At 39.1% G+C, this 21174-nt stretch overlaps 1 protein-coding gene across 1 annotated transcript in view; it reads left to right on the forward strand.

The window, feature by feature from the left end:
- LOC146687138 (receptor-type tyrosine-protein phosphatase N2-like) overlaps positions 1-21174 on the forward strand; it is a 217768-nt gene that overhangs the window by 11682 nt on the left and 184912 nt on the right. Inside the window, exons 2-3 of the mRNA XM_085439918.1 lie at positions 491-541; positions 15933-16046. Of these exons, the coding sequence (XP_085296044.1) occupies positions 491-541; positions 15933-16046 (165 nt within the window). The remainder of the gene's footprint in view (positions 1-490; positions 542-15932; positions 16047-21174) is intronic.

Consider the following 21174-nt stretch of genomic DNA (forward strand, 5'->3'; position numbering starts at 1 on the left):
TGCTGCCAGATCTCCTGCAAGTGGATAGAATAAAATATAGCTGCCTCTTCTCCTTTCCCAGCGGAGCAGTGAAGGAGCTGGTTCGATGCATCATCCTGTTCCCCCCTCGCCCCGGAGTTAACTCTGGATAACTGCAGGCTTTTGCTGCCCACGGCTGACAAATGTAGCAATATATAAAACTCCCCAAGGGATGACGTCTTAATAAGTCACTTATTCTCACTTTGCGGTCTTAAAATAGAACAGTAATTGAGAGGTGCACATATCTCAGTTACTCCAGTAAAGCCAGAATTAAAGAGCTGTTTCAAACAGATGTTGTCTTTTGGAATTTGCATGCAAGTAGATTTGCATGAAAAGTTTCGAGAAAGAAATTTGTGGAAAAATAGTATTCGACTGAGAATACCCAAAAGAGGTAATATTGCAAACATCTGTGTAAACTAGTTCCATGTGAACCTGCTAAGTAGTTGTTGTTTGTATCTTTCTCTGTTAACAGGTTGCCTTTTCGAGAACGAGCTGTGTTCACCGTATGAGATCTGCGTCAACGGTAAGCAAGCTTTATCTAAGTACAACTAAACACATATCGATTGCAGTATACATGAAAAGGCACTACAGATGGTTTCTGATGCTTGGGAGGAGAGAAAATATGTCCAGAGGTTTCATCTTATCCAGCTAACTTCAGGGTTAAGCCTGGATTTTCAGTTCTACAAAAGTGGTGGAGATCGCCTTGGTAACTTATGCTGCGAACCAGAGTGATTTTTCATATCTCCAGATTAGAAATCAGCAGATAAGAAATCCTTGGTTACTGACAAATCAATATTCTGTTAAATGTCTGTGTCAAATCTAATGTCTTTGTTTTTCCTGTTGAACATCAGTATTGAATATAGATTTTTAAATGCAACTTTGTTCCATGATTGTTTGTAATAATAACAATACAATTAAGTAATACTTAATTAATATACAGTTTAATAGTACAGCTTCATCTTCCTTTGAAAAATCAGCCACTCTGTTGCCACTGTACATATCAAGACTTGTGATTGGTCAGATGCTGCCAACACTACTCTTTTCATGCGAACGTAGAGGAGAAACCTTGAGTTAGCTGAGTTAGCTTAGCAAGATAGTAATCAGCATCATGTAAAGCTTGGCCTTACAGCCAGTGTTAGGGTAAGTAAATCTAGATAACAGAGAGATGCCCTGGGTATACTGAACTTGTTAAACACCAAAATTTTTAAAAATTAGTATTTCTGATGCATCTTTTATGATAACTACTCAGAGCTCTATGGCAAATTTTGCTATTCCTATCATCAACTAAATTACACCTATATTCTTTGAATGGCATTTTTTAAATTGGTGAGTGATTATGAAAAAACCCATTGTGTTTTTGATGTCTTTTTGTTCTGCAAAATGCTCTGAAACATTTGAACTTTCAACCCTTGAAAATTTATTAGCCTTTAGCTAGCTGGTTAGAAATGTTGATCTGTGAGTCACCGTGATATTAAATGAGATTTAAGCTGGTGAAAAACAAAATATCAGATTAATATGAGAGAAATGAGAACAAGTGTTCTGTTGCACCACTTATCACTCAATTATGCGTTATGATTTTAGATATAAAGTATGTCTGATATTACATGATTGAGTTAGATACATATTCAACTCCCTGGGAGGGAATTAGCAATAGACACCAAGCAATTTTCTTTATTCCAGGTGATAAACATGTTTATTTCTGCTTTGAAGTTGTGTATTTTAAGATGAGTACTTGTGACGATTAACTCACTTCTGGGGTCAGCATCAAGAGGCCGTTGATGGAAATGCAGTTTTCTGTATTTACGTGTGTAATTTATCTTTTTAAACCTGGAGTTTGTGCTCAGATTAAGAAAACACCTGGACTTTGTAGTAGTCAGAAGGCCCCTGAACAACACTGTTGTCCATAACAACTTTTCAAATGTTGGCTTACTATTCACATTATGCAAACACGGTGTCAATGTGTGCATTATTAGAAAATTCATGCTGCCCTCTTTAGAATCAAGTGTTGTGTTTTATAATTACACACAGTCACAGCTGCCTTACTCTTTCCCTTGCTGCCTCTCTGGCTACGAGAGGAAAGACACCCCTGCTGAGAATCAACCTAGAATTTAAAAAAAGAAGCCCAAAACCTGAAAGCCGGTCACAGAAAATGTCTTTTTGAATCCTGGAAACGTTTTTATCTCATACTTAACTGGGTCTGGTGGGAAGATAACCACGTTACCCTGCAGAGTTCATTCTAGATCTCTATGGCCAGCCTTTTGTTTTCTGTAACCAGCGATCATCAGGATGCATCGGTTTACTGGGAAGCTATCAGCTGTGCAGAACAGGCTTCCCTTATCAACAGCTCTGCAGGATTTAAGGCACAGACAGAGCCAGCAGAGATAACAGAATGGAATAATATATGTTATGATGTCATTAAGCATGTGAATGGTCTGTTAGGAGGTACAGGTGCGTGCCCAGCTGACCGGCAGGGTGTGTGTGTGTGTGAGATTTATTCGCTTGGTCATTTCCTGTCCTTTTAAAAATGCGCTCCGTAATCTTATTCTGACAAAACAGGAGGGAGTGAAAGACAAAGCGTGTGTCTCCTGTGGTGAGAAAATCATTATGTCCACGGTGGATTTTATATTTAGCTGAGCTCAGGCGGGCTCTCCGTCTGTGTTGTTGTGACTGCCTCCAGTAACATCCGTCATGTGTCATCTGCAACATGTAAATTGGGTCTCAAAGAAGTGATGGAGGGAAATGGCAGCTTTACAAGTAAAAACATGTTGATGGCTGTATACAATAAATAAACTGCATCATGTTTCTTTTTCTATTTTAAGGTTAATTCAATCTAAAGCAGGAAACCTTGTTTTTTTTGACCCGATGACTTGCTCTGTCAAAATGATGTAACGTTGGTGGCTTATGTGCCCAATTTGTTTTTGCCTTTTTATTAGATAAATATGTATGTTTTCATGCCTGATAAGGAGATATTGGCTGGAGCCTGTGCCAGCTAAAACTGTGCAGCATGATTTAAGCGGCAGATGAACGCACATCAGAACAGGCTTGCAGCTAAATCCTCAATCGCCACTCTTGTAGTTTTCAGTCCTTGGTAGGCAACTTTCTCTGACTCAGACAAAGAAATGTCCTTTTTTTGGTTACGTGGCAAAATTACGATACTAACAGCTAATTTACTATTGTACTGAAAGACGTTTGTGTCCTCAATTGTAGAATATAAAGTACAAATTTTGCCTTTATTTTGAGCTTAGCTTTACATTTGTTTTACTTCATGAGTGGGTCTTGTATGGCGTGGGAATGGGCCCTGACCCTTTAGTGCTTGTCCCATTCTTTGGTAGCCCCTAAGCATATTTATGTATGTAATCGGTTTAGTTATCTGTTTGTCAGCAGTATAACGTTGGTCGTTTTTAAGATATCATGTTTAATTTTTATGGGATGGTAGATACAGATGGTAGAGCTCAAGCTCAGTGCAGAGGGTGAGGCAGTGGTGGGTGTGGGGTCTTGTGCGTGAAGATAGAATATGATAAAGGTTATTTTTCTTGTTTTGTTGATATCTAAAATTTAAAAGTAAAAAATGATGAAACTGAAAACAGCTCGAAGTGATTTAATTTTGGTGAAAATCGGGTCAAAGTCAAAGTCCAGTTCACGTCCTTCAGGGAAGTTGCATTCTCCTGTTTTTCTGTTAACCAGCTTTAGAATCACAAACTGAAGACCATAGACAAGATTTTTTAAAATTGTATAATTACTGTTTGTATTTTGATCGTGAGAATTTGCGTAATTATGATGAAGGAACTGACCTCCCAGCCCACTGTTCCTTCAGTGGGCTGGGAGGAATTTCCCCACGGGGATCAATAAAGTATACATTATTATTGCTATTATGATAAGCCAGCAGAGCACTGTTCCTCTGATGTCTCATGGTGTCTGAGGGAGCTGTGATGGACTGTAAAGTGTTTTCAAATGTGATGCTCACATGGCGAAGCATGACTCTACATGAGAAGGGTTGACTATGGTTCAGGAGGTAGAGCAGGATATTTAACAATTGGATGGTTTGGTGATTCAATTCCTGGCTGCTCCAGTCTGCAAGTGTCCTTTGGCAAGATACTGTGTTCATCATTAGAGTGTTAATGTGTGATAGAAAGCACTAAGATGTAGAAAAAAAGCGCTTTTGTGTGAAAATTGGGTGGATGAAACATCCATTTACCATTTATAAGTTGGCAGTGTTGGCTGTTGAGCTAATATTCACGAGTCAAACAACAACAGCATCTGCTGCAGACCTGCAGAGTCTTGGAACTGTTTGGGACTCTTGCAAAGCTGCGAAAAAATCTTTCCGTATCCGACACAAAACACTTGCCAGAGCACTCAAAAGCGCCTTTGTTATTGTTCTTGTAACAGTAGGTGTCTCCAGGACAACATTTTGCAAAAAAAGCATTCTCAGCAGGTCAACCCAATAATGGTCTCACTGTTTCAAATGGTAAAAAGAAGCAAAGTTGTACCTTTTTTCATCACGGCTCTGTAACTATGGTCAGACAGCAGCTAAACAGGGGGAGAAGGATCTCAGCTCTTCTGCACATTTCACTGGTGCACACAGTTTTGTGAAGTGTGTGGTTTTTTGCCTCACTGCCTTTGGGTAGTAAATACAATTTATTGCTTTGCCTCTTTCATAGATGTTTAGGAGCCTCTCGGCTCTCACTTAGATGGTTGTTTAGTGTTCACTGTGCTGCGTTTCTCCAGACGAAAAGGTGTCCAGCTTTTGAGTGGTCATTTCCCAACACTAACACGATGTGTTTCTCCTTATTTACGTGTTCACATCGCATCTATCAACTTGGGCATTAAAATGATTTACTGGCATCACTGTGGGGGTGCTGTTTGTCAGTTTGGCCACACTTTGAGTTTGAAAGAGACTGAAAAGCTCCTCGTAGCTGAGTCATGTGAAGCGAGGCTCTCATGGGGGAGAAGCTACGGTGACTGCACCTCCAGCCATTGTTCTCATGCACAGTGTGTCTGACCTGCCTCAATAGCTGCTGTCAAGCTGCTGCCGTAGACAATGCGAGCCTGTTGTGTTGGTGATTGGCAACTCTGATTGCCTGAGCTGGCCATATACTCTTTGCAAGAAACAACAAAACACTGACTGAGCCTGATATTGTTTAGCTGAGGACATTGTCTCCCTCACTACATTTTTCTGCATCAAAAAGAAAGTGTATTAGCTGAAATGATATCTCAATACTCTCAGGAAGCAGGGTGTTCGTTTTATCTGACGACTGGGAACTATTTGAATGCTGGAAAAAGGTGACAGCTGCTCGTAGATGAACACTATAAAAAGATTATGTAAAATAAAAGGTAACCTAGAGTTCAGGCTTTTTTGTATTATTAACTATATTTCCATGTATGTTTGTACACTTTTCTTTTTAAAATTTATGACCGAAACAAGTTTTTTAACTCTCCTGACATTGGATCATAAAATCAGGAATAGATGTTTGCTAGATTAAATAAGTAATAATAATAATAAACACCTTCACTGTAACTTTCATACATTGCAAAGTCACCCAGTAAGGTGAATTGGACCCTTTGTAAACTAGAACTGGAGGAGTCCAGAGCACCCACGGTATCACTCAGTTTCCATGGATTGACGCAATACTCCACAGTTCAGTAAGAAGTGATGATGGAGTCCACCCACCTCTGTGGACTTTTTGCTATTTTCAAGCAAGTGACCTTGACATTAGCGGGTATAAAAGGAAAAAGGGCGGGCAAACTGAGCAGCACGACGCAGCTTGGTCGCCGACTTGACATTTTCATTGTGATTGTCATTTCAGCATTGCCGCATTTAGAGCCAGAACATTGAACGCCGGGGTCAGCTTTATTACGCTGCAGAAAGTCCCTGTCACAACAACAGACTGACACAGTAGTGAGTTATCAGACAGTGTTATCTAAGTAAGAGGGTCTAATTTACTCCCGTTGGAGGTGTGATCAGGAATTAAGTGGTAATATTATGAAAACAGGCCATTTTATCACTTCACGTATCGTATACGGTAAACTGTCTAAATTCAGTCAGATGCAGCGATTTAATACATAACCATCTGTACAGACAGACATTTTTTGTAGTGTAGAAGCTTCTGCTGGTGTTCATTTTTAGCCCCAGCATGCATCTGAGTCTGGCCATAGAGATAAGAATGGCTGCTTGAACTTACAGTTTTCTAACAGTTTTTGAAGTAAGGATGCAACTGTGAGTACTTTAATAAAGTAATAATGTAAAGATTGTATTTTTTATTAATTTATATTTTTGATATTTAGTCCATTGACTATCCAAAAGCCAAATACTTAATTATTATTCATCAGAGCCTTACTGGATCTGAATTGGAAATGGTGATTCTGGTAACCCATTTCATCAGCTGTTAATCAATTAATTTTATTATTCATTCCTTAAAATGAAGCTGCCTACTCACAATCTCTACCTGAAGTTTTTCCAAGTTTTTCTTCAGTATTTGAAAAAGTAAAACCTCTTTGGCCCCAAAACATTTTCAGAAAACAGACCAAATGCACAACCAGCCTAATAAAATATTCAGGTTCAAGACTCAGTTTTGGCTCCGATGGATTTAGACTCCTGGAGGGTTCATATTTGTAAAACTTGCAGAGCTCCAGCAAAAGTATTTCAATATAAAAGTGGTAACGAGTACGACTGCAGTAAAACAACTAAACAAAATCGAAGCAGGACATTTGCTTTCCATGTTAAAAGTGCTGTAAATAATAAAACTACAAAGCCATTAAACTAGCTTCATTTTAATCCTATCCTATTTTAATCTTTTACAGTCTGTTTTTCTTTTTCATTTTTTGTAGCTCAATATCAATTTTAGATATTGAGGATATAAATGTATTATGTCCATCGACAACATCAAAGTGCTGAAATTATTAAACTGTTATTAAATCCAATATTGACTTTTCTTTTTGTTGAGGTCGTGTATCACTGAGCTTCTGAGAGCAACGTGTGACTCCTTAGATGTTTTGCTTTCTTCACTAGGAGGTTGCAAATTTAATGAGATGTTGATGAAAATGGCTCCACGCTGCTCAACGTGATTCATAAAGTGAAACATACCTGATTGAATACACAGGTGAAAATCAATTGCAGATAATCCTGTAAACTTCACATCGGTGATTTTGTCTCACATCAAACTGCTTGTCCTGTGTTATAAATTCAAATTTCACCTAGCACCGCAAAGTTAACGGGATTCGACACACAGGTATTCCTCAGGATACAGCTCCCATCGGGTTCATCGGTACAGACTGTGTTAGAACATCAGCGTAAGACAGACAGCAATCCAGGAGAAAAAACAATTCTCACCAAACGTGTGGACGTCTGTGAGGAAAAAGGTGTTTTTTCCAAGCTTATAGTCCAGTTGGAACATGCCTTTCATCTCCCGCTCTGTGATGGAGTCTGTGCTGCCCTCCAGGTGTTGATTGGGTCCCTTGGCTTTACTGTCAGAGCTGTAATAGAGCTCACATTGAAGAAGCTTGCTCAGCACAGAAATACTGATTTCCAGCAGAGAGTATGGCCTCCAGGCGCTCTTTAATTGACATTGGTTAACTAAGCTATAAGAAAGCTTATTCTCAACTGCTTACTGCAGGCTGAGTGCTGTTGTGGCTTTGCTAATAAGAGTGTAAAAACGGTAATAGCCTGTGATTTTTAGTTTAGGTCAAAAGACCAGGGGGGTCTTCACAAAAGCTGATTATACAAGTACAAGAGTGCGAATATGATGTGTTTTTCTAGACTGGTTTACTTTAACCATATAGTGTTCTTTTTGTGAACATCTAAACAAAAGTTAGGACACTTTAACAAATTACCTGAGGAAAATTTACGTGACTTCACCCCTAAAAAGCAAGGTGAACCTTCAAGGGCGTGCACTCCTGGACCTCTGCTTTCATAGGTCCCTGAAAGTCCTGCTTTCGCTACTCGCAGGTGCACATCAGCAATTTCACTATGGATCTTAAACTTGTACATAGGACAAACATCAAGTTTTGTGTCACAATGTCCAACAGAATAATAATGAGAGCTGGCTACAGTCCTGTGACCAAATGGCACAGTGTCCAAGTCCAAAGGCAGTGCGTCATGCCAGGGGCATGTCATTTTATTATCACCAGTCACTGGATTTTGCCTTCCAGTGTCAGCCTGTCCGTATGCAGTTCGGACAGTTCGGCAGTCCCTGAGGGAGAACGTTCTCCGCAAGCAACATGAAATGTGCCTTCATGTGCTCTCACACAGCAAATTGAAAAGGCAGGAGATTTTTGGCAAGAACAGCTCAATCTTCACTCACCACCTGCCCCACACACCAGATTCTCTTTATTTATTTTTATTTTATTTATTTTCCACTTTAACACCAAACAGCAACTCTTCATGTTTTACGAGGGCTCCATAAATATGCAAAAAAAGAACCTCAAGCTCATTAATAGAATAATAATAAGTTGTTTGTCCCAAAACGAATTATATATATATATATATATATATATATATATATATATATATATATATATATATATTAGGGGTGCAACGATACACACACGGTTCGGTTCGATACTTTGGTGTCACGGTTCGATATTTTTTCGATACAAAAAAAATGTTCATGCATTTTTAATTTGTCATTTATTAAAATTATAAATATATATTTTAACTCAAAAGTACAGTTTTTAAATTTAACCCTAACCCTTGTGCGCGTTTTTTATTTTGACAGCGAATGCCCTGGTTATTTAGCTCGTCATATTGCAGCCACAGAAATTATTTTGTCCATGAAACCATAAAGCTGCACTTTCTTTTTGCCTTATAGTCTGATTTGTCATAACTTCTCCGTTTTGTGGTAAGCTTTTATTTGGCTGTCACTTCTTCACCCTGACCTGTCTTATTTGGCTCAGCAGAACTGAAATGCTTTTACACGCGCACTCACATAAGCTCAGCGATTCTCTGCGCGATCAACCTCTCACATGTTTAAGCTTGCTGCGGGAGATTTCACTTGTCATGTTTGCATAGTAAGCTAACGATTAATAAGACGATGTCAGAGGAATTGGTGCACAAATTATCATCACTCACAGATCAGTGCTGTCGCTCTCTATACACAGTTCGCACGATTGCAAAGTGAAAGCAAAAAAACAAGCGCAAATTCAAACGCGACTTCAATATGTCACATATTGACAGTGGCTCACCGATGCCAATGACATAATTACCCAGCTACATTTCTGAAAGAATGCAAAAGCATTGACATATATTTTTCCTACAATAGCCCGACGGGCAGGGAAGAGATAGATTTTGGTAGCCCGACTGAAAAAATCGCTAGCTCCGGGACGTCGGGCTAGCGATATTGCAAGCCCTGTATCTGATTGAGGAATCACTCATCTTTGGAAAAGAGAGTTTATTACAGAGAAATGTCTCTTTCCAAAATAAAAGCTATACTATCCGCTTCTTCTGGGCTATATTCTCAGCAGCATAAGGAGAATCATGTGCTAACGGCTGTTTAAATGACCCGGGTAAAGTTAGTAGCATGCTTGTTGTTTTTGTCTTTGCACTAGGATGATGTCGGCGTAAATGTGCAGTCATATTCATTGTGTTCCCACTAGTGCTTTCAGGTTAATCTCGTTGAAATGACCTTAACGCCACAACATGGCAAATCTCCGTTAACGAGCTACCGCCGATCGCCCCGTGCATGGGGCTAGACGGCCAACACGTTAACGAGCTAACTGCGCTAACACACTAGTTCCCACCCATGTAATTGAGCATTGCATGGCACATCCAACATACTGTTTTACTTTAGTCCATGACTGGCTTACCTTCAGGGTCATACGTCACATGAAAACCAAAATAATTCCAAACGCCAGATCTAAATGAGGGTGGGGGAGGTCCATGTTCCAAGGAGAGCTTAACTTCTGTCTTGCTAGCTTGCCCTGCGCTCTTCCTTCTGACTATGCTGTCTGTGTGGAGCGCTCAGTAGATCTGCGCTCGACAGTGCAGCCTAGGCGGAGTAGTCGAACGCAGATTCACTGAGTGCTCAACACAGACAGCATCGTCAGAAGGAAAGTTGATAAAATAAATTACAAATGTTGTATTGTTCGATACATATGCGTACCGAACCTAAAGCACTGTATCGAACGGTTCAATATCGATACGAATATCATTGCACCCCTAATATATATATATATATATATATATATATATATATATATATATATATATATATATATATATATATATATATATCCTTGTATCAGCCAAGATGGGCGATGTCAGCTCTTGACGGAACAACAACAACACACAGAAGGCCCTGTGACAAAGGAGGGTGCTCTGTTTCGCCCCCTCCACCCTGTTTCTCCTTGATTAGCTGCGAGGGAGCTAAAAAGCACTCGGTGGAGATTGCCATGGCAACAGGCGTGAGAGGAGCAGGGCTTTACTGGCCCATTACCCATCTGCGCCCTGTTGCATACTGTTTCTCGAACATCCATTTCAACAGTCGACATCCCGCCCAGTCTGGAATCTGACTCAAATCTGAATTTGCTTCTCACTGGTCATATTGTTGATTTTCAGCATATCTTCTTTCATTTTTAAAACATGTATAAATCAAAACCTTTACCGCTAATACATGACACTGCATGAAGTCGCTTCACTGGAAAAAAAAAATTCAAAGTCAGATCAAAGCAAAACCTCCCTGAAAAAGAAAAGTTCTTGGTGCTTTTGCTGTCAGGAAGTGCTTCATTAATGGGAGCTGTGGTCAGGATGCGGCGTTAACGCTCAACACTTCACTGGAGTTGGAAGCATATTTGTTTAATGATTTCACACAGCCCCCACCGTCACTGGCTTATTTGCTCTATGCCTGTCTGATTTGACTAATTGGCCAGTGTGGGTGGTGTTATTGATCAAACGTGTGTAGCTTGAGAATCTTTTGAGGGAAATTTCTGCAACTATACTCCCTTCATCTTATAATAGAGCTGCTTTGAAGCCCCGTCCTTGTAAACAAACTAATGACAAAGTGATATTTGTTTGAAAATTGGAGACCATCTCATAGGTCAAACTAGACCAGGGTTGGTTGATCTGTGGATAATTTGGTCTCTAGGTTTGTTGTTATATATACCAGGGCGGTGCTCATCAAATTGCCATACCGCATGTTGGTGGCTGATGGATTATTTAGTGGCCAAATGAAGAGTTCCTGCAGTTGCTGTTTTCACCCCCATACAATGTTTAGTCGGCTTAAGTGAATGCTTACATTGGCTTAATCTGCTGCTGGATACTATCCCTGGTGGGAGATATACGTCTTCTTCACTTGACAAAGTCTTGGGTTTGACCACTTCGTTCACCCCATTAAAGTTTTTTCCATCTCTGCGATCGCTGTCCTCTGCCTGGTGGTCTTGGGCCTCTCGGCTAGCTTTTTGAATTCTTTCAAACCATCTTGGCCTCCTGATCTGACATCCGGTCTTCTTGTACAGGTACTCATTAGAGCTCTTTTGTAGCCAGTAGATTTTACAAAGACAGCTGTTGTGGAAAGTGTCACTTTTGTACATGTCCTTCTGCACTACCCCCCCACACTCAGATGAATATAATAATACTGACATAATGTTGCTCATATAGAGTTTCATTATGGTTTTGATACTATAAATCAGTGTTCTTCTGAACACCTTTGGGTCTTATACGCATAAGTCAGGCCTGGTTCTGTCAGACATTTCTTCCTATTAAAAGGGAGTTTTTCCTTCCCTCTGTCGCCAACTGCTTTCCCATAAGGGGTCCATCTGATTGTTGAGGTTTTCTCTGTATTATGATCTTTACAGTACAATATAAAGTGCTTTGAGGCAACTGTTGATGTGATTTGGGGCCAAATAAGTAAAACTGAACTGAAATGAATAGAATTGGATAGATGGATGGATTAAAGTATGGATCAAACCAAGCAAAGTGAGGTGAAACCACGGGAGCTAAAGTCAGTTGATGACATGTATTTAGGAAAACCCTTTACTTTTCTTGAGCCAGTAAAAGCAGCCAGATCCTTGGCAAGTGATGCCAGATATCATTGATCTTGTGAAGTGCAGTCTGCGAAGGAAGGACTTGTGCAGGTCCCCAGAGGCAGCAGATCCATTAAGATGTCTTAATCCAGTTCATTAGGCAGGACTGAGGTTGCTGCTTTCCGCCAGTGTGTCCCAACGGTGCAGTCCAGAAATGCACAACAACACTGCATCTAATTTCAGTTGGAAGAAAGTTGTGACTGCAGCTTTTGTCAGTCACAATCAAGTATGAAAACACCGCGTACTACACATGTAGATTAGACTTCATGCTGACAGCACATACACATTCAAAGACAATATCTTTTGTCAATCTTAGAGCAGGCATTGCTAAGCTCAAGCATTGTGTATTATATAACTTCCATCCATCAAAGGTTATTTTTAAGTAGCAGCTGCTGGTCAGCACTGCCAGTCGACCTCCTTCGTCTTGATACAGCCTCTGTTTCTGAGAATGGCCCGGTGAATCCTCTCAATGCTCTAGTCTCGACTATAAATCACAAGAAGACATGTCTGGCTCTGAATTATGGCCCTCTGGCAGTGAACTGGGATAAATTGCAGAGACTTGGATATGCATGAGCATAATTATGAGGGATAATTCAAGATGTTCCTTCTGGAAAATGAAGAGAAATGGCGTTTTGTAAGATCTAAGCTGAACAAGAGAGAAGGCCTGTGGCACGGTACTTTACTCAGGATCTTGTTTGTCTTTGTTGCACTTTGTCACAGTTAAAGTTTGAAACGCTTAAGGATACTAGCAGTATCACTTTAGCCTCAATTAGTTCTCACTGTTTCCATTTTACTTCCAGGCATCGGGATCGCTTTGGAAAGAAAAATGTTCCAAGATTGCCTCGTCAGTCCTCCTACAATGCTGAGGACTGAAGGAGACACGCATTGTATTCAGAAATATAGATTAAGTATTGTAAAGGGAAATTGCTATTGGCAGACACTGAGTCGACTTATTGGAATGTTTGTTTGGAGGAAAATATTGGATCAGTATATCCTTTGTGAATTGAATAAACTGTCTGTCAATTAACGTAACTCTGTAATAAACTGACAAATGGTCACCGGGATACAGAACAAGTGGTATTGGCGTTTGGATCTTGCATCCTGTAACAAATGTACTGGCACTGTGTTTAAAGACAGAAGATCAAGCATTTTCCAATCTGTTAAATGTAGTTAGAGTTTTCCGGAAGCATCTAGAATAACCATTATAAAAACTGCAGTCTAAAAATGTGAATTTATGACCTCAAAAAGTCATGCCTAGTTATTCATCTTTGCACGAATCTTACTTGGAGTTTGTGTTGTTGTTCAAAGGCACTTCAACATAGCTAGAAATCACAGATGATCCTTGACTTATCCAAAAAGCCTCATCTGTACCTTGGTAGTTCTGTCACACAGTGTTTAAATACCTGTTTTTTAATATTGGTCGTGATGCTGTCACACAACTTTAAAATATATAAAAAGAAGTAAACAACAATGACACGCTAGTTGCTAGTGTAATGTTGGTATGTCCCAAGTTACTCAAAACTGTTATAGTATCGCAAGATTTATCAGTATTTTCCACACAATTTATTCAGCAACAAAGTAGCTTCAAAGAGCCCGAAACATGTGTAATCTTAAGGACGTTTATTAGTTTGCAGCGATAATATCACCAGATAGCTTTTATTTTCTTGCCTTCTCACTCTCTCACACTGCATCTCACTCTTCAGTCTGATTTTTAAAAAGAACAGGCGTCCAGTGAGACATTTGTGAGTAATTACAGCAGTGCAGCCCAAGCACTTGTCCTTAGCTGCCCGTTAAATGCCCGTTTCCAGTTTGACTGAGAAGAAGCAAGTATTTATAGACGATCCCTCACCCATCACACATGCAGACAGACGGTGACAACAAAAGGCGACATAAAAAACAAAAATAACATTTTGAGGTCTAACAAATATCTCAACCTCTGAAATCCCAAGAATTACAAACCAGAACTAGAATAATTTAATAAATAGTGAAGTTTCCATTTTACATCGTGTCACAGTGTTTAACCAGTTAACTCTCTCTTCTAACCTTCAGACAAAATCAGAACTGAACATGGTAACCAGAAACTTTTTGTTTAAATACAACAGATTCATGTGTGCAGAATATGCCATAAAATACTAAAATAATAATAGGGTATAATATAATAATAAAAAATACATTTTACCATATATATTTTACTTATTTAATACTATTTTAGAATTGAGCTATTTGCACATATTAGAGCTATTTCTTGTATTTTGTAATCTTTGTAATATATTGTATTATTTAATTAGTTCAGTCTATTACTGTAATTGTCTTGGAGCAACTCTAACCCACATAATTTCCTTATGGATTATTAAAATATTCTGATTCTGTTTCTGATTTCTTATTAATCTAGACTGTCACTGATATTACTGAAACAGTGTGTTGTTGGACATTTTTCAGGAGGATATTTGAACTGTAAAGCAGCATGTTTAAATGTTCTTGTAGTGATTTCTGCTGCTTAGAGCTTTATTTTCACTCGATTACCATTATAAGTGCCACTACTACTACACCAACACCGAATGTTGACCAGACTACACTACAGTGAAAAGATCTGCATAAGCAGATATTATATACAGTCATAACTTTATATTTCCTACATTCCTGCATTTGTGAAACCTGATGAGCCACAAAGAATATGATCCTTTTCTCTTTTAGCTCAAGGTTGATAATTCGACATTAGAGGCTGTGTGTTAGAAGATAGTCCAGCTTATTTTTGTAATTTGACTCATCTTTTTTGGACGCTTTCTCAACCCACAGTTTCCTTTTCCTTCAGCTCACATTAACACAACCCACTGTGTGGCTTTTTGGAAGGAAGTATGAGTGAGTGAGAGTCACACTACATGTCATTGGGATCCATGTTTAGCAATAAAAGGATAAAAGAGGATAAGGATAAAGGAGATGAACTTCCATGTGAAATTAAAGTGTCTGTTTGTTGTCTGTTCAGTGTTTTGCTTGAGTTTTGGAAAATACTCCTAAAATTGTGCGACACTGTTACAGAATCACAGTATCAAGGATTCTGTGAAAAGTGACACAGTTCAGTTTCGTTGCATGTTTTTGAGCACATGAGCTTTTCTGATTCTTCTTCTTGGATTTAAATATTCATTTTATTGTAGGAAAACTTTTGCTTTTATCACAACCCTAACCCTCACAATAAATTGGCAACAGTGATTTACTTTGCTTTCAGCAACGTTAGCCTAAGGTTGGCGCTCACATGCTGAAATATAAAGACCCATTAAAAGAGGTGGCCGGGGTTCGCGTTTTGCTGTTAGGTAATCAAGAAACTTGTATGTCTGAGTTCATTAAATATCAGTTCAGGGCAAAAAAATCCTCCCAATACAACCTTTAATTTGATTTAGTTTAACAGTTTGCTAACAAAATATGCTGCTTTAAATGTTTTATGTTTTACAGTCCTCGTTAGTTTTTACTCAAACTGCCAATTTTTTATTGGTCCAAACTCCTGGTTTTCTGAACGTTTAGGTCTTAAAGAAGAACTTTAGTACATTCATATTTTTATTTTTGAACTTAACTGGAATAGATTTGCTTGGTTCACAGTTTGGATGCAATCCCTACTGTATGACACAACCAGTCTTAGCAACCACCCTTCCTTTATGGTTGCTTTCTTATGATTAATTTTTGGCTGTGATGAATTACTTGCACCTATGCTGACCTCAATATCTGAAACTTTGACCATGTTTAATATAACATGCGCCACTGTAAAACTATATTTACATCATTTAAAACAAGGGCAGTCAGAATAGATCCCCTTGAAAGAAACTGTGTGCCTTTCAGTGTGAAATTGTGAAATGCAAAATAGAAACACGAGTTATAATCTCTGCTGAAAGTGTCTGTTTACGTGTTGACAGATGGCATGTTTGGGAGGTGTCACTCTGTTCCGGTGAAGGAGATTTACACCTACGATGTTTCCCCATCTGTAGTGCAGCGCTTCAGGATGCTGCTGGAGAAGCTTTCCAACAGAGGTAAACACGTGCACACATGTTCTGCTTTCCTCAGCCCAAATGTGTATGTACGTTTGCACAGAACATGCACACGCACAAAGTGGCGTGCCGTGTCAACTTCAAGTTCATAATCTTCATAATCATGGTCCTGTGCAAATTATATGCACACTCAGCTCTGTGGCTTTTGTAGGATATAATCACAAACTGATTTGAGATTATTTTTCAAACCAAGGTAGAATAAGTGTGTTTAAACTTGTCATATAGGAACACAAGACTTGTTCCACCCAAATACTGTAATGTCTTTTCACTCGGTCAGATCAAGATTGTATGCATGCATCCACAGTATGTATTTATAAATATACAGTGGGAATAATATGTGCATTTTACCCAAATAACCTTGACGCCTGTGAAGCAGATGTGTTTTCTTGATTTGTAATTACTTCCCCAGGTTAGGGGATTTTAAAGGCAGGATTAGGGATTGAAGGAGTTGAGCTAATGCTGTCACTGAGAGTGCTAAAAAGAGCTGCATGGTTCAGTACGACACATTTACTACTTTCCTACTTTAGTTTCCATTCACTCACTCAAACCCAATCAGAGATACTTGCATGTTATAAATGTGCACACTCTGGTGTGCATAAAGCAGTGTGTTAAAATAAATATGTCTGTTATTTTAAGTTTAAAATGTTTTAAGTGAAATAAATGAAACTCATTATTTTACCTTTCTTATATATTTTCCAGAGAGGATTTTATTGCCTCTTAATTTCGTTTTTTGTGGCTTCTCAGCATTAAAAAACATCTAAACTTTCACAATGGATCCCCTCAAATCATGTTCTGTTTTTCAGTCTGTAAAGATGGATTTAATTCCAGAAATAAGTGCTAACTCATTCCTCTTCTTCCTGATTTACCGCAAAGCTATTTGTTTTCTGCCCTGCACAGATGTAGTCAACATAAGGCTCATTCACAGCATATTAGCAAGTAAAGAGAGAGGAAGAGAAGTAAGTGTTGTTTAAAACTGTGCACAGACACAGTGTGAAGTGAGGCTTTTAGACATTTGTCACCATTGAGGAGAAGCGGTGTAGTGAGAAGGACTAATGGGAAATTCTACTGTTTTGATCAGTCTGAGTGTGCTCGAGGTTCTGGTGACTGTTACTTATTGACACAGCTACTACATGAACTGCATTAAAAGCTTCTGGGTTAAAGAAAAGACAAGAAAAAAGAAACGAAAAGACAAGAGAGCAGCTGCCATTGTAGACGCACCTTCACACCGAGGCCTGTCCTGGTGAAAACAGCATGTTAGCAGACTTACTGGAGGAGTTGAAGGAGACTGGACTCCAAGCTGCTCCTGCTGATCATTGCTATGCTGGACCTGAAGATGTGGCCTGTGATGTCTGCACTGGAAAATAGACACAGCTGCAGCAGAAAGGACTGAGAGGCAGAGAGAGCTGGAGGTGAGTCAACAAAACATCCAGCAGAGAATCCAGGACAGAGAGAAAGATGTGACGCTGCTTCAACAGGAGGTGGAGGCCATCAATCAGTCTGCTGATCAAACAGTGGAGCACAGTGAGAAGATCTTCACTGAGCTGATCCATCTCATCCAGAAAAGAAGCTCTGATGTGAAGCAGCAGATCAGATCCCAGCAGGGTGCAGACTTTTCTTCTCAAGTCATATCGCACTGATCCTGTCGGCAATTTTTCGACAATATTAAGTTGTGTGAGGTCAATTTTGTGTAGTTTATGTGCTGCCTGCCCCAAATGTTAGCTGCCAGTCAGCAAGCTTGCAGTTGTTCAAATTGTATTTTCTGCTGGAGTCTGTACAGGTGGCTGTCGCAGTCACACTGGCAATTACTGCTAAAGCTAATAGCTTTTTTTAGCTTCTGCTGTTGATTCTAAAGCAGAAATGTCAGAAATTCAGTGCAGTTTACATTACTGCAGTCTGCAGTATAGGTTAGTCAAATAGATATTCATTATCGACAGAGACATGCTTTTATGGTGAATAAACAGAACAGTCTCATGGGTCTTGTGCCTTATCCTGATTATCCTAATACTCTGATGTCATTCTCATCACAAAAGGCAGAGATGAAAAAATGTAACGTTCTGTCTCTGTTGTCAAACAGATGTTTTTTTCTTTTTTACCTGGTTGTTCAAAGAACAATGAGACCAAAGATTAAAGCTAAACTATTCTCAGGAACTTGAACTTGTTTGTGTTTTGCACTTGTTGAGTGAGAAAAGCCAAATAAAGTCAATAAAGGAATTATTGAAGCCTTTGAATGATACAACCAGGATAATCCAAAGTTATATATATCTCTATATAAATTTGTGTGATGTATTTTCCTTTAATTATATGTTAAATATCTTATAGATTTAGATCTTAAATTTATTCCACTCTTGTTCGCAAAACTCTGTATTTTCTGTCAAAGTTTAGAATCTAATTTGGTGGCTTTAAACCACAGTTTGTCTGAGTTTTTAATGAATGGATCACGGTTCCGAGGAGATTAATTGAATTAGTTATAAAGTGGTTTACTTTCTGCCAGAGTTCACTGTTGCATCCATGCTTACAGTAATACATCAATATAGCTGTTTATCCCACAAATGAATGAACTAAAAAGGAAAGAAGGAACGGCCCGAGTGAGCATTATGGCGTAAATATTTGTTATTTGACTTTTTGGTTTAATCAGCCTTTGCTGTGCCTGTGTAGAAACGAACAGATGGATCAGTTGTCGTCTTTCCTGCTGCACTAAGTTGCTGTTAGTGTGCTGTACCACGAGAGGGAGGCAGAGACCTGCGTAACCTCCCACTGAGCTGGATTTCATCCCCTTTCATCATCCAGCTTTGCTCTGAATGACAGGACCTCATGTATGCAGGAAAAAAAGAAAGTCCAGTCTTTTGTGCTTGACCACTCAAAAGAGAATGATTTCAAAAAAGTACATTTGTTTTGGGAGGAGTTTTTCTCTCGTGTTTTTATTACACCATCCTTCTTTTGAGCTCGATTTAGTGCATTTCCTCCCTTTCCTCTACCCACCCCTCTCCAAAAAAAGAAAAAAAAAGTCCTCTGGTTTAATTCTCCGAATCGGAGCTCAGCGGGAGAGCTAGAGAAATATTCCGATTTCACAGAGGCGACAAGTTTGGAGGCATTTGTCAGGAGCTCTGAAGTGAAATGAATTATGCAAATGAGATGTTTGGGCCCGGCTGTCTGCAGAAGCCATTAGGGAGGACAAAACTCTAAAGACACTAAAGCATCTGCATTTCAGGCTCGGCTAGTCCACTAAAAAGGTAACGCGGTTTACTCTGTCCTTTTGCTTTCCCTGTTACAAATACGCCCATATGCCCATCAGCTCTGTTTTAGGATATGGGAACTGATGTCCTGATTCACAAAAGCGCACGTGGAAAGAAGAGTCCACAGTCAGACCGATATCTGGACATTTAGGCAAATACTTTATGTTTATTCCCTTTGACATTGAATTTCTGTTAGGGTTTTCACATCGCAAGAGTCACTGGGAAGCTCTAGTCTTGTTTCCAGTTTTCCCAATAAGCTGAGCTGCTGATGGTGTTTTGGCTGCAGCTTCATGGAAAAAAATAGTTTGTTTCTTCAAAATGTTGATCTGCTCCAAGGAGAAGCAGGTGATGGATAAGCTCAGTGCATCATGTCCCATGATAGCATGACACTGTGTTAGCACATGAAGCCGGTTTATGATCAGTCAGCTGATCCAACATGCAGGAAGCTTTTCACCCAGATGATTTCACTCTTAACATCTTATCTGATGTACAAATTAATATGCACATGTCTCCATTATGGCATACACCTGCCGCTTTTTAATCTGTTTGCAGGGCAAACACATAATGATCAGTCGTCAGTCACTGCTGCGCCGAGCTTGGTGCTTTCCAGCAGGGAGTGACGAGCAGCCTCATTTATAAAAGAGTGCACAGGAACCATATTAAAAATAGTAAGTAAGTAAAATGTATTTATACAGCACCTTTCTACATAAGGATCACAAAGTGCCCCACAGCCACAATCAACAAATATAAAATACAAATATTAAGACATAACAGTATCCATTAAATGCTTAAATAAACATTTCAGTAATTTCATCAGATCTCAAATGTAATGCTCATGCATTCCATCTTTTAGGAGCCACAATCTTGCATATCAATGGATAGTCTCCTTTGGTTTTCAGTGTAGAACAACAAGATTTGGTCTGAAGTCTGAAGCCCTCAGTGACCTGCATATTATAGAGCAGAAGCAAGAGCTTGCTAATGTGAACAGGCATTTTACTGTACAGAGCTCTGAAAGTGATCAGCAAGATCTTAAGCTAAAGCAGGTGCAAAGATGACAAAACACATGAAACACTTAGAAGACCTACTAAGTGCAGCAGCTGGATTTTGGACCTTTTTGTAAGATGACTTAATCGTTTCTTATTCTGATTTGGACACCATTCCACTGATGGGGTCAATACTTCATAGATGAAATATAAAGATTATCAATATAATTATTGAAACTAAGAGCCTGGTCAAATGTGACACCAAACTTTATGACATTTGGTGGAACCGCCGATGATAGAAGTGCACATAAAAGGCCAAAAATGGAATTGGCCAATTTTTACAGTCAGGCTTCAGTCCACACCTTACTGTGGGATCTTCTCACAGGCTCTTCTGATTATTTTTGGTTAATTATTTACGTTAGTTATTGTTCTATAATTGAGTAACGCAAGCTAATTTGCAGCTCTCACTAATGACACAACATTTTTGGGTGGCTATTAAACGGATGTCAAAGAGAGACATAAAAAAGATGTCAATTTTGTTTTTATAAAGAACTCATTTAATAAATGGATAATGTTATGAGCTCATCCATAACCAACCCAGATGTTTAAGTCAAACAACTAGTTTTTTTCCCACCTAGTTAACCTATAGGTCCAACCCTGTGAGAGAACAAACAGGTTCGCCACCATCCCACAGACGTTGGACTGACCACAGAACCAAGAGTTGCCCCTGATGTGAATGAACGTCAGATAAAAAAGCGCTTGAGCAAAGATAAAAGTGCTGTATGAATGTGTGTATAGTAAAAAAAAAAAGTGCTGTGAGTGCTCAAATTGAGTCAAAAGGCACTATACAAATACCAGTCCATTTACGCACATCCTCATAAACTCTATACGTCT

Source organism: Copadichromis virginalis, linkage group LG18, assembly GCF_057382275.1.
Source record: "Copadichromis virginalis isolate Kocher_CV1m ecotype Utaka linkage group LG18, C_Virginalis_male_GT1.1, whole genome shotgun sequence".
NCBI lineage: Eukaryota > Metazoa > Chordata > Actinopteri > Cichliformes > Cichlidae > Copadichromis > Copadichromis virginalis.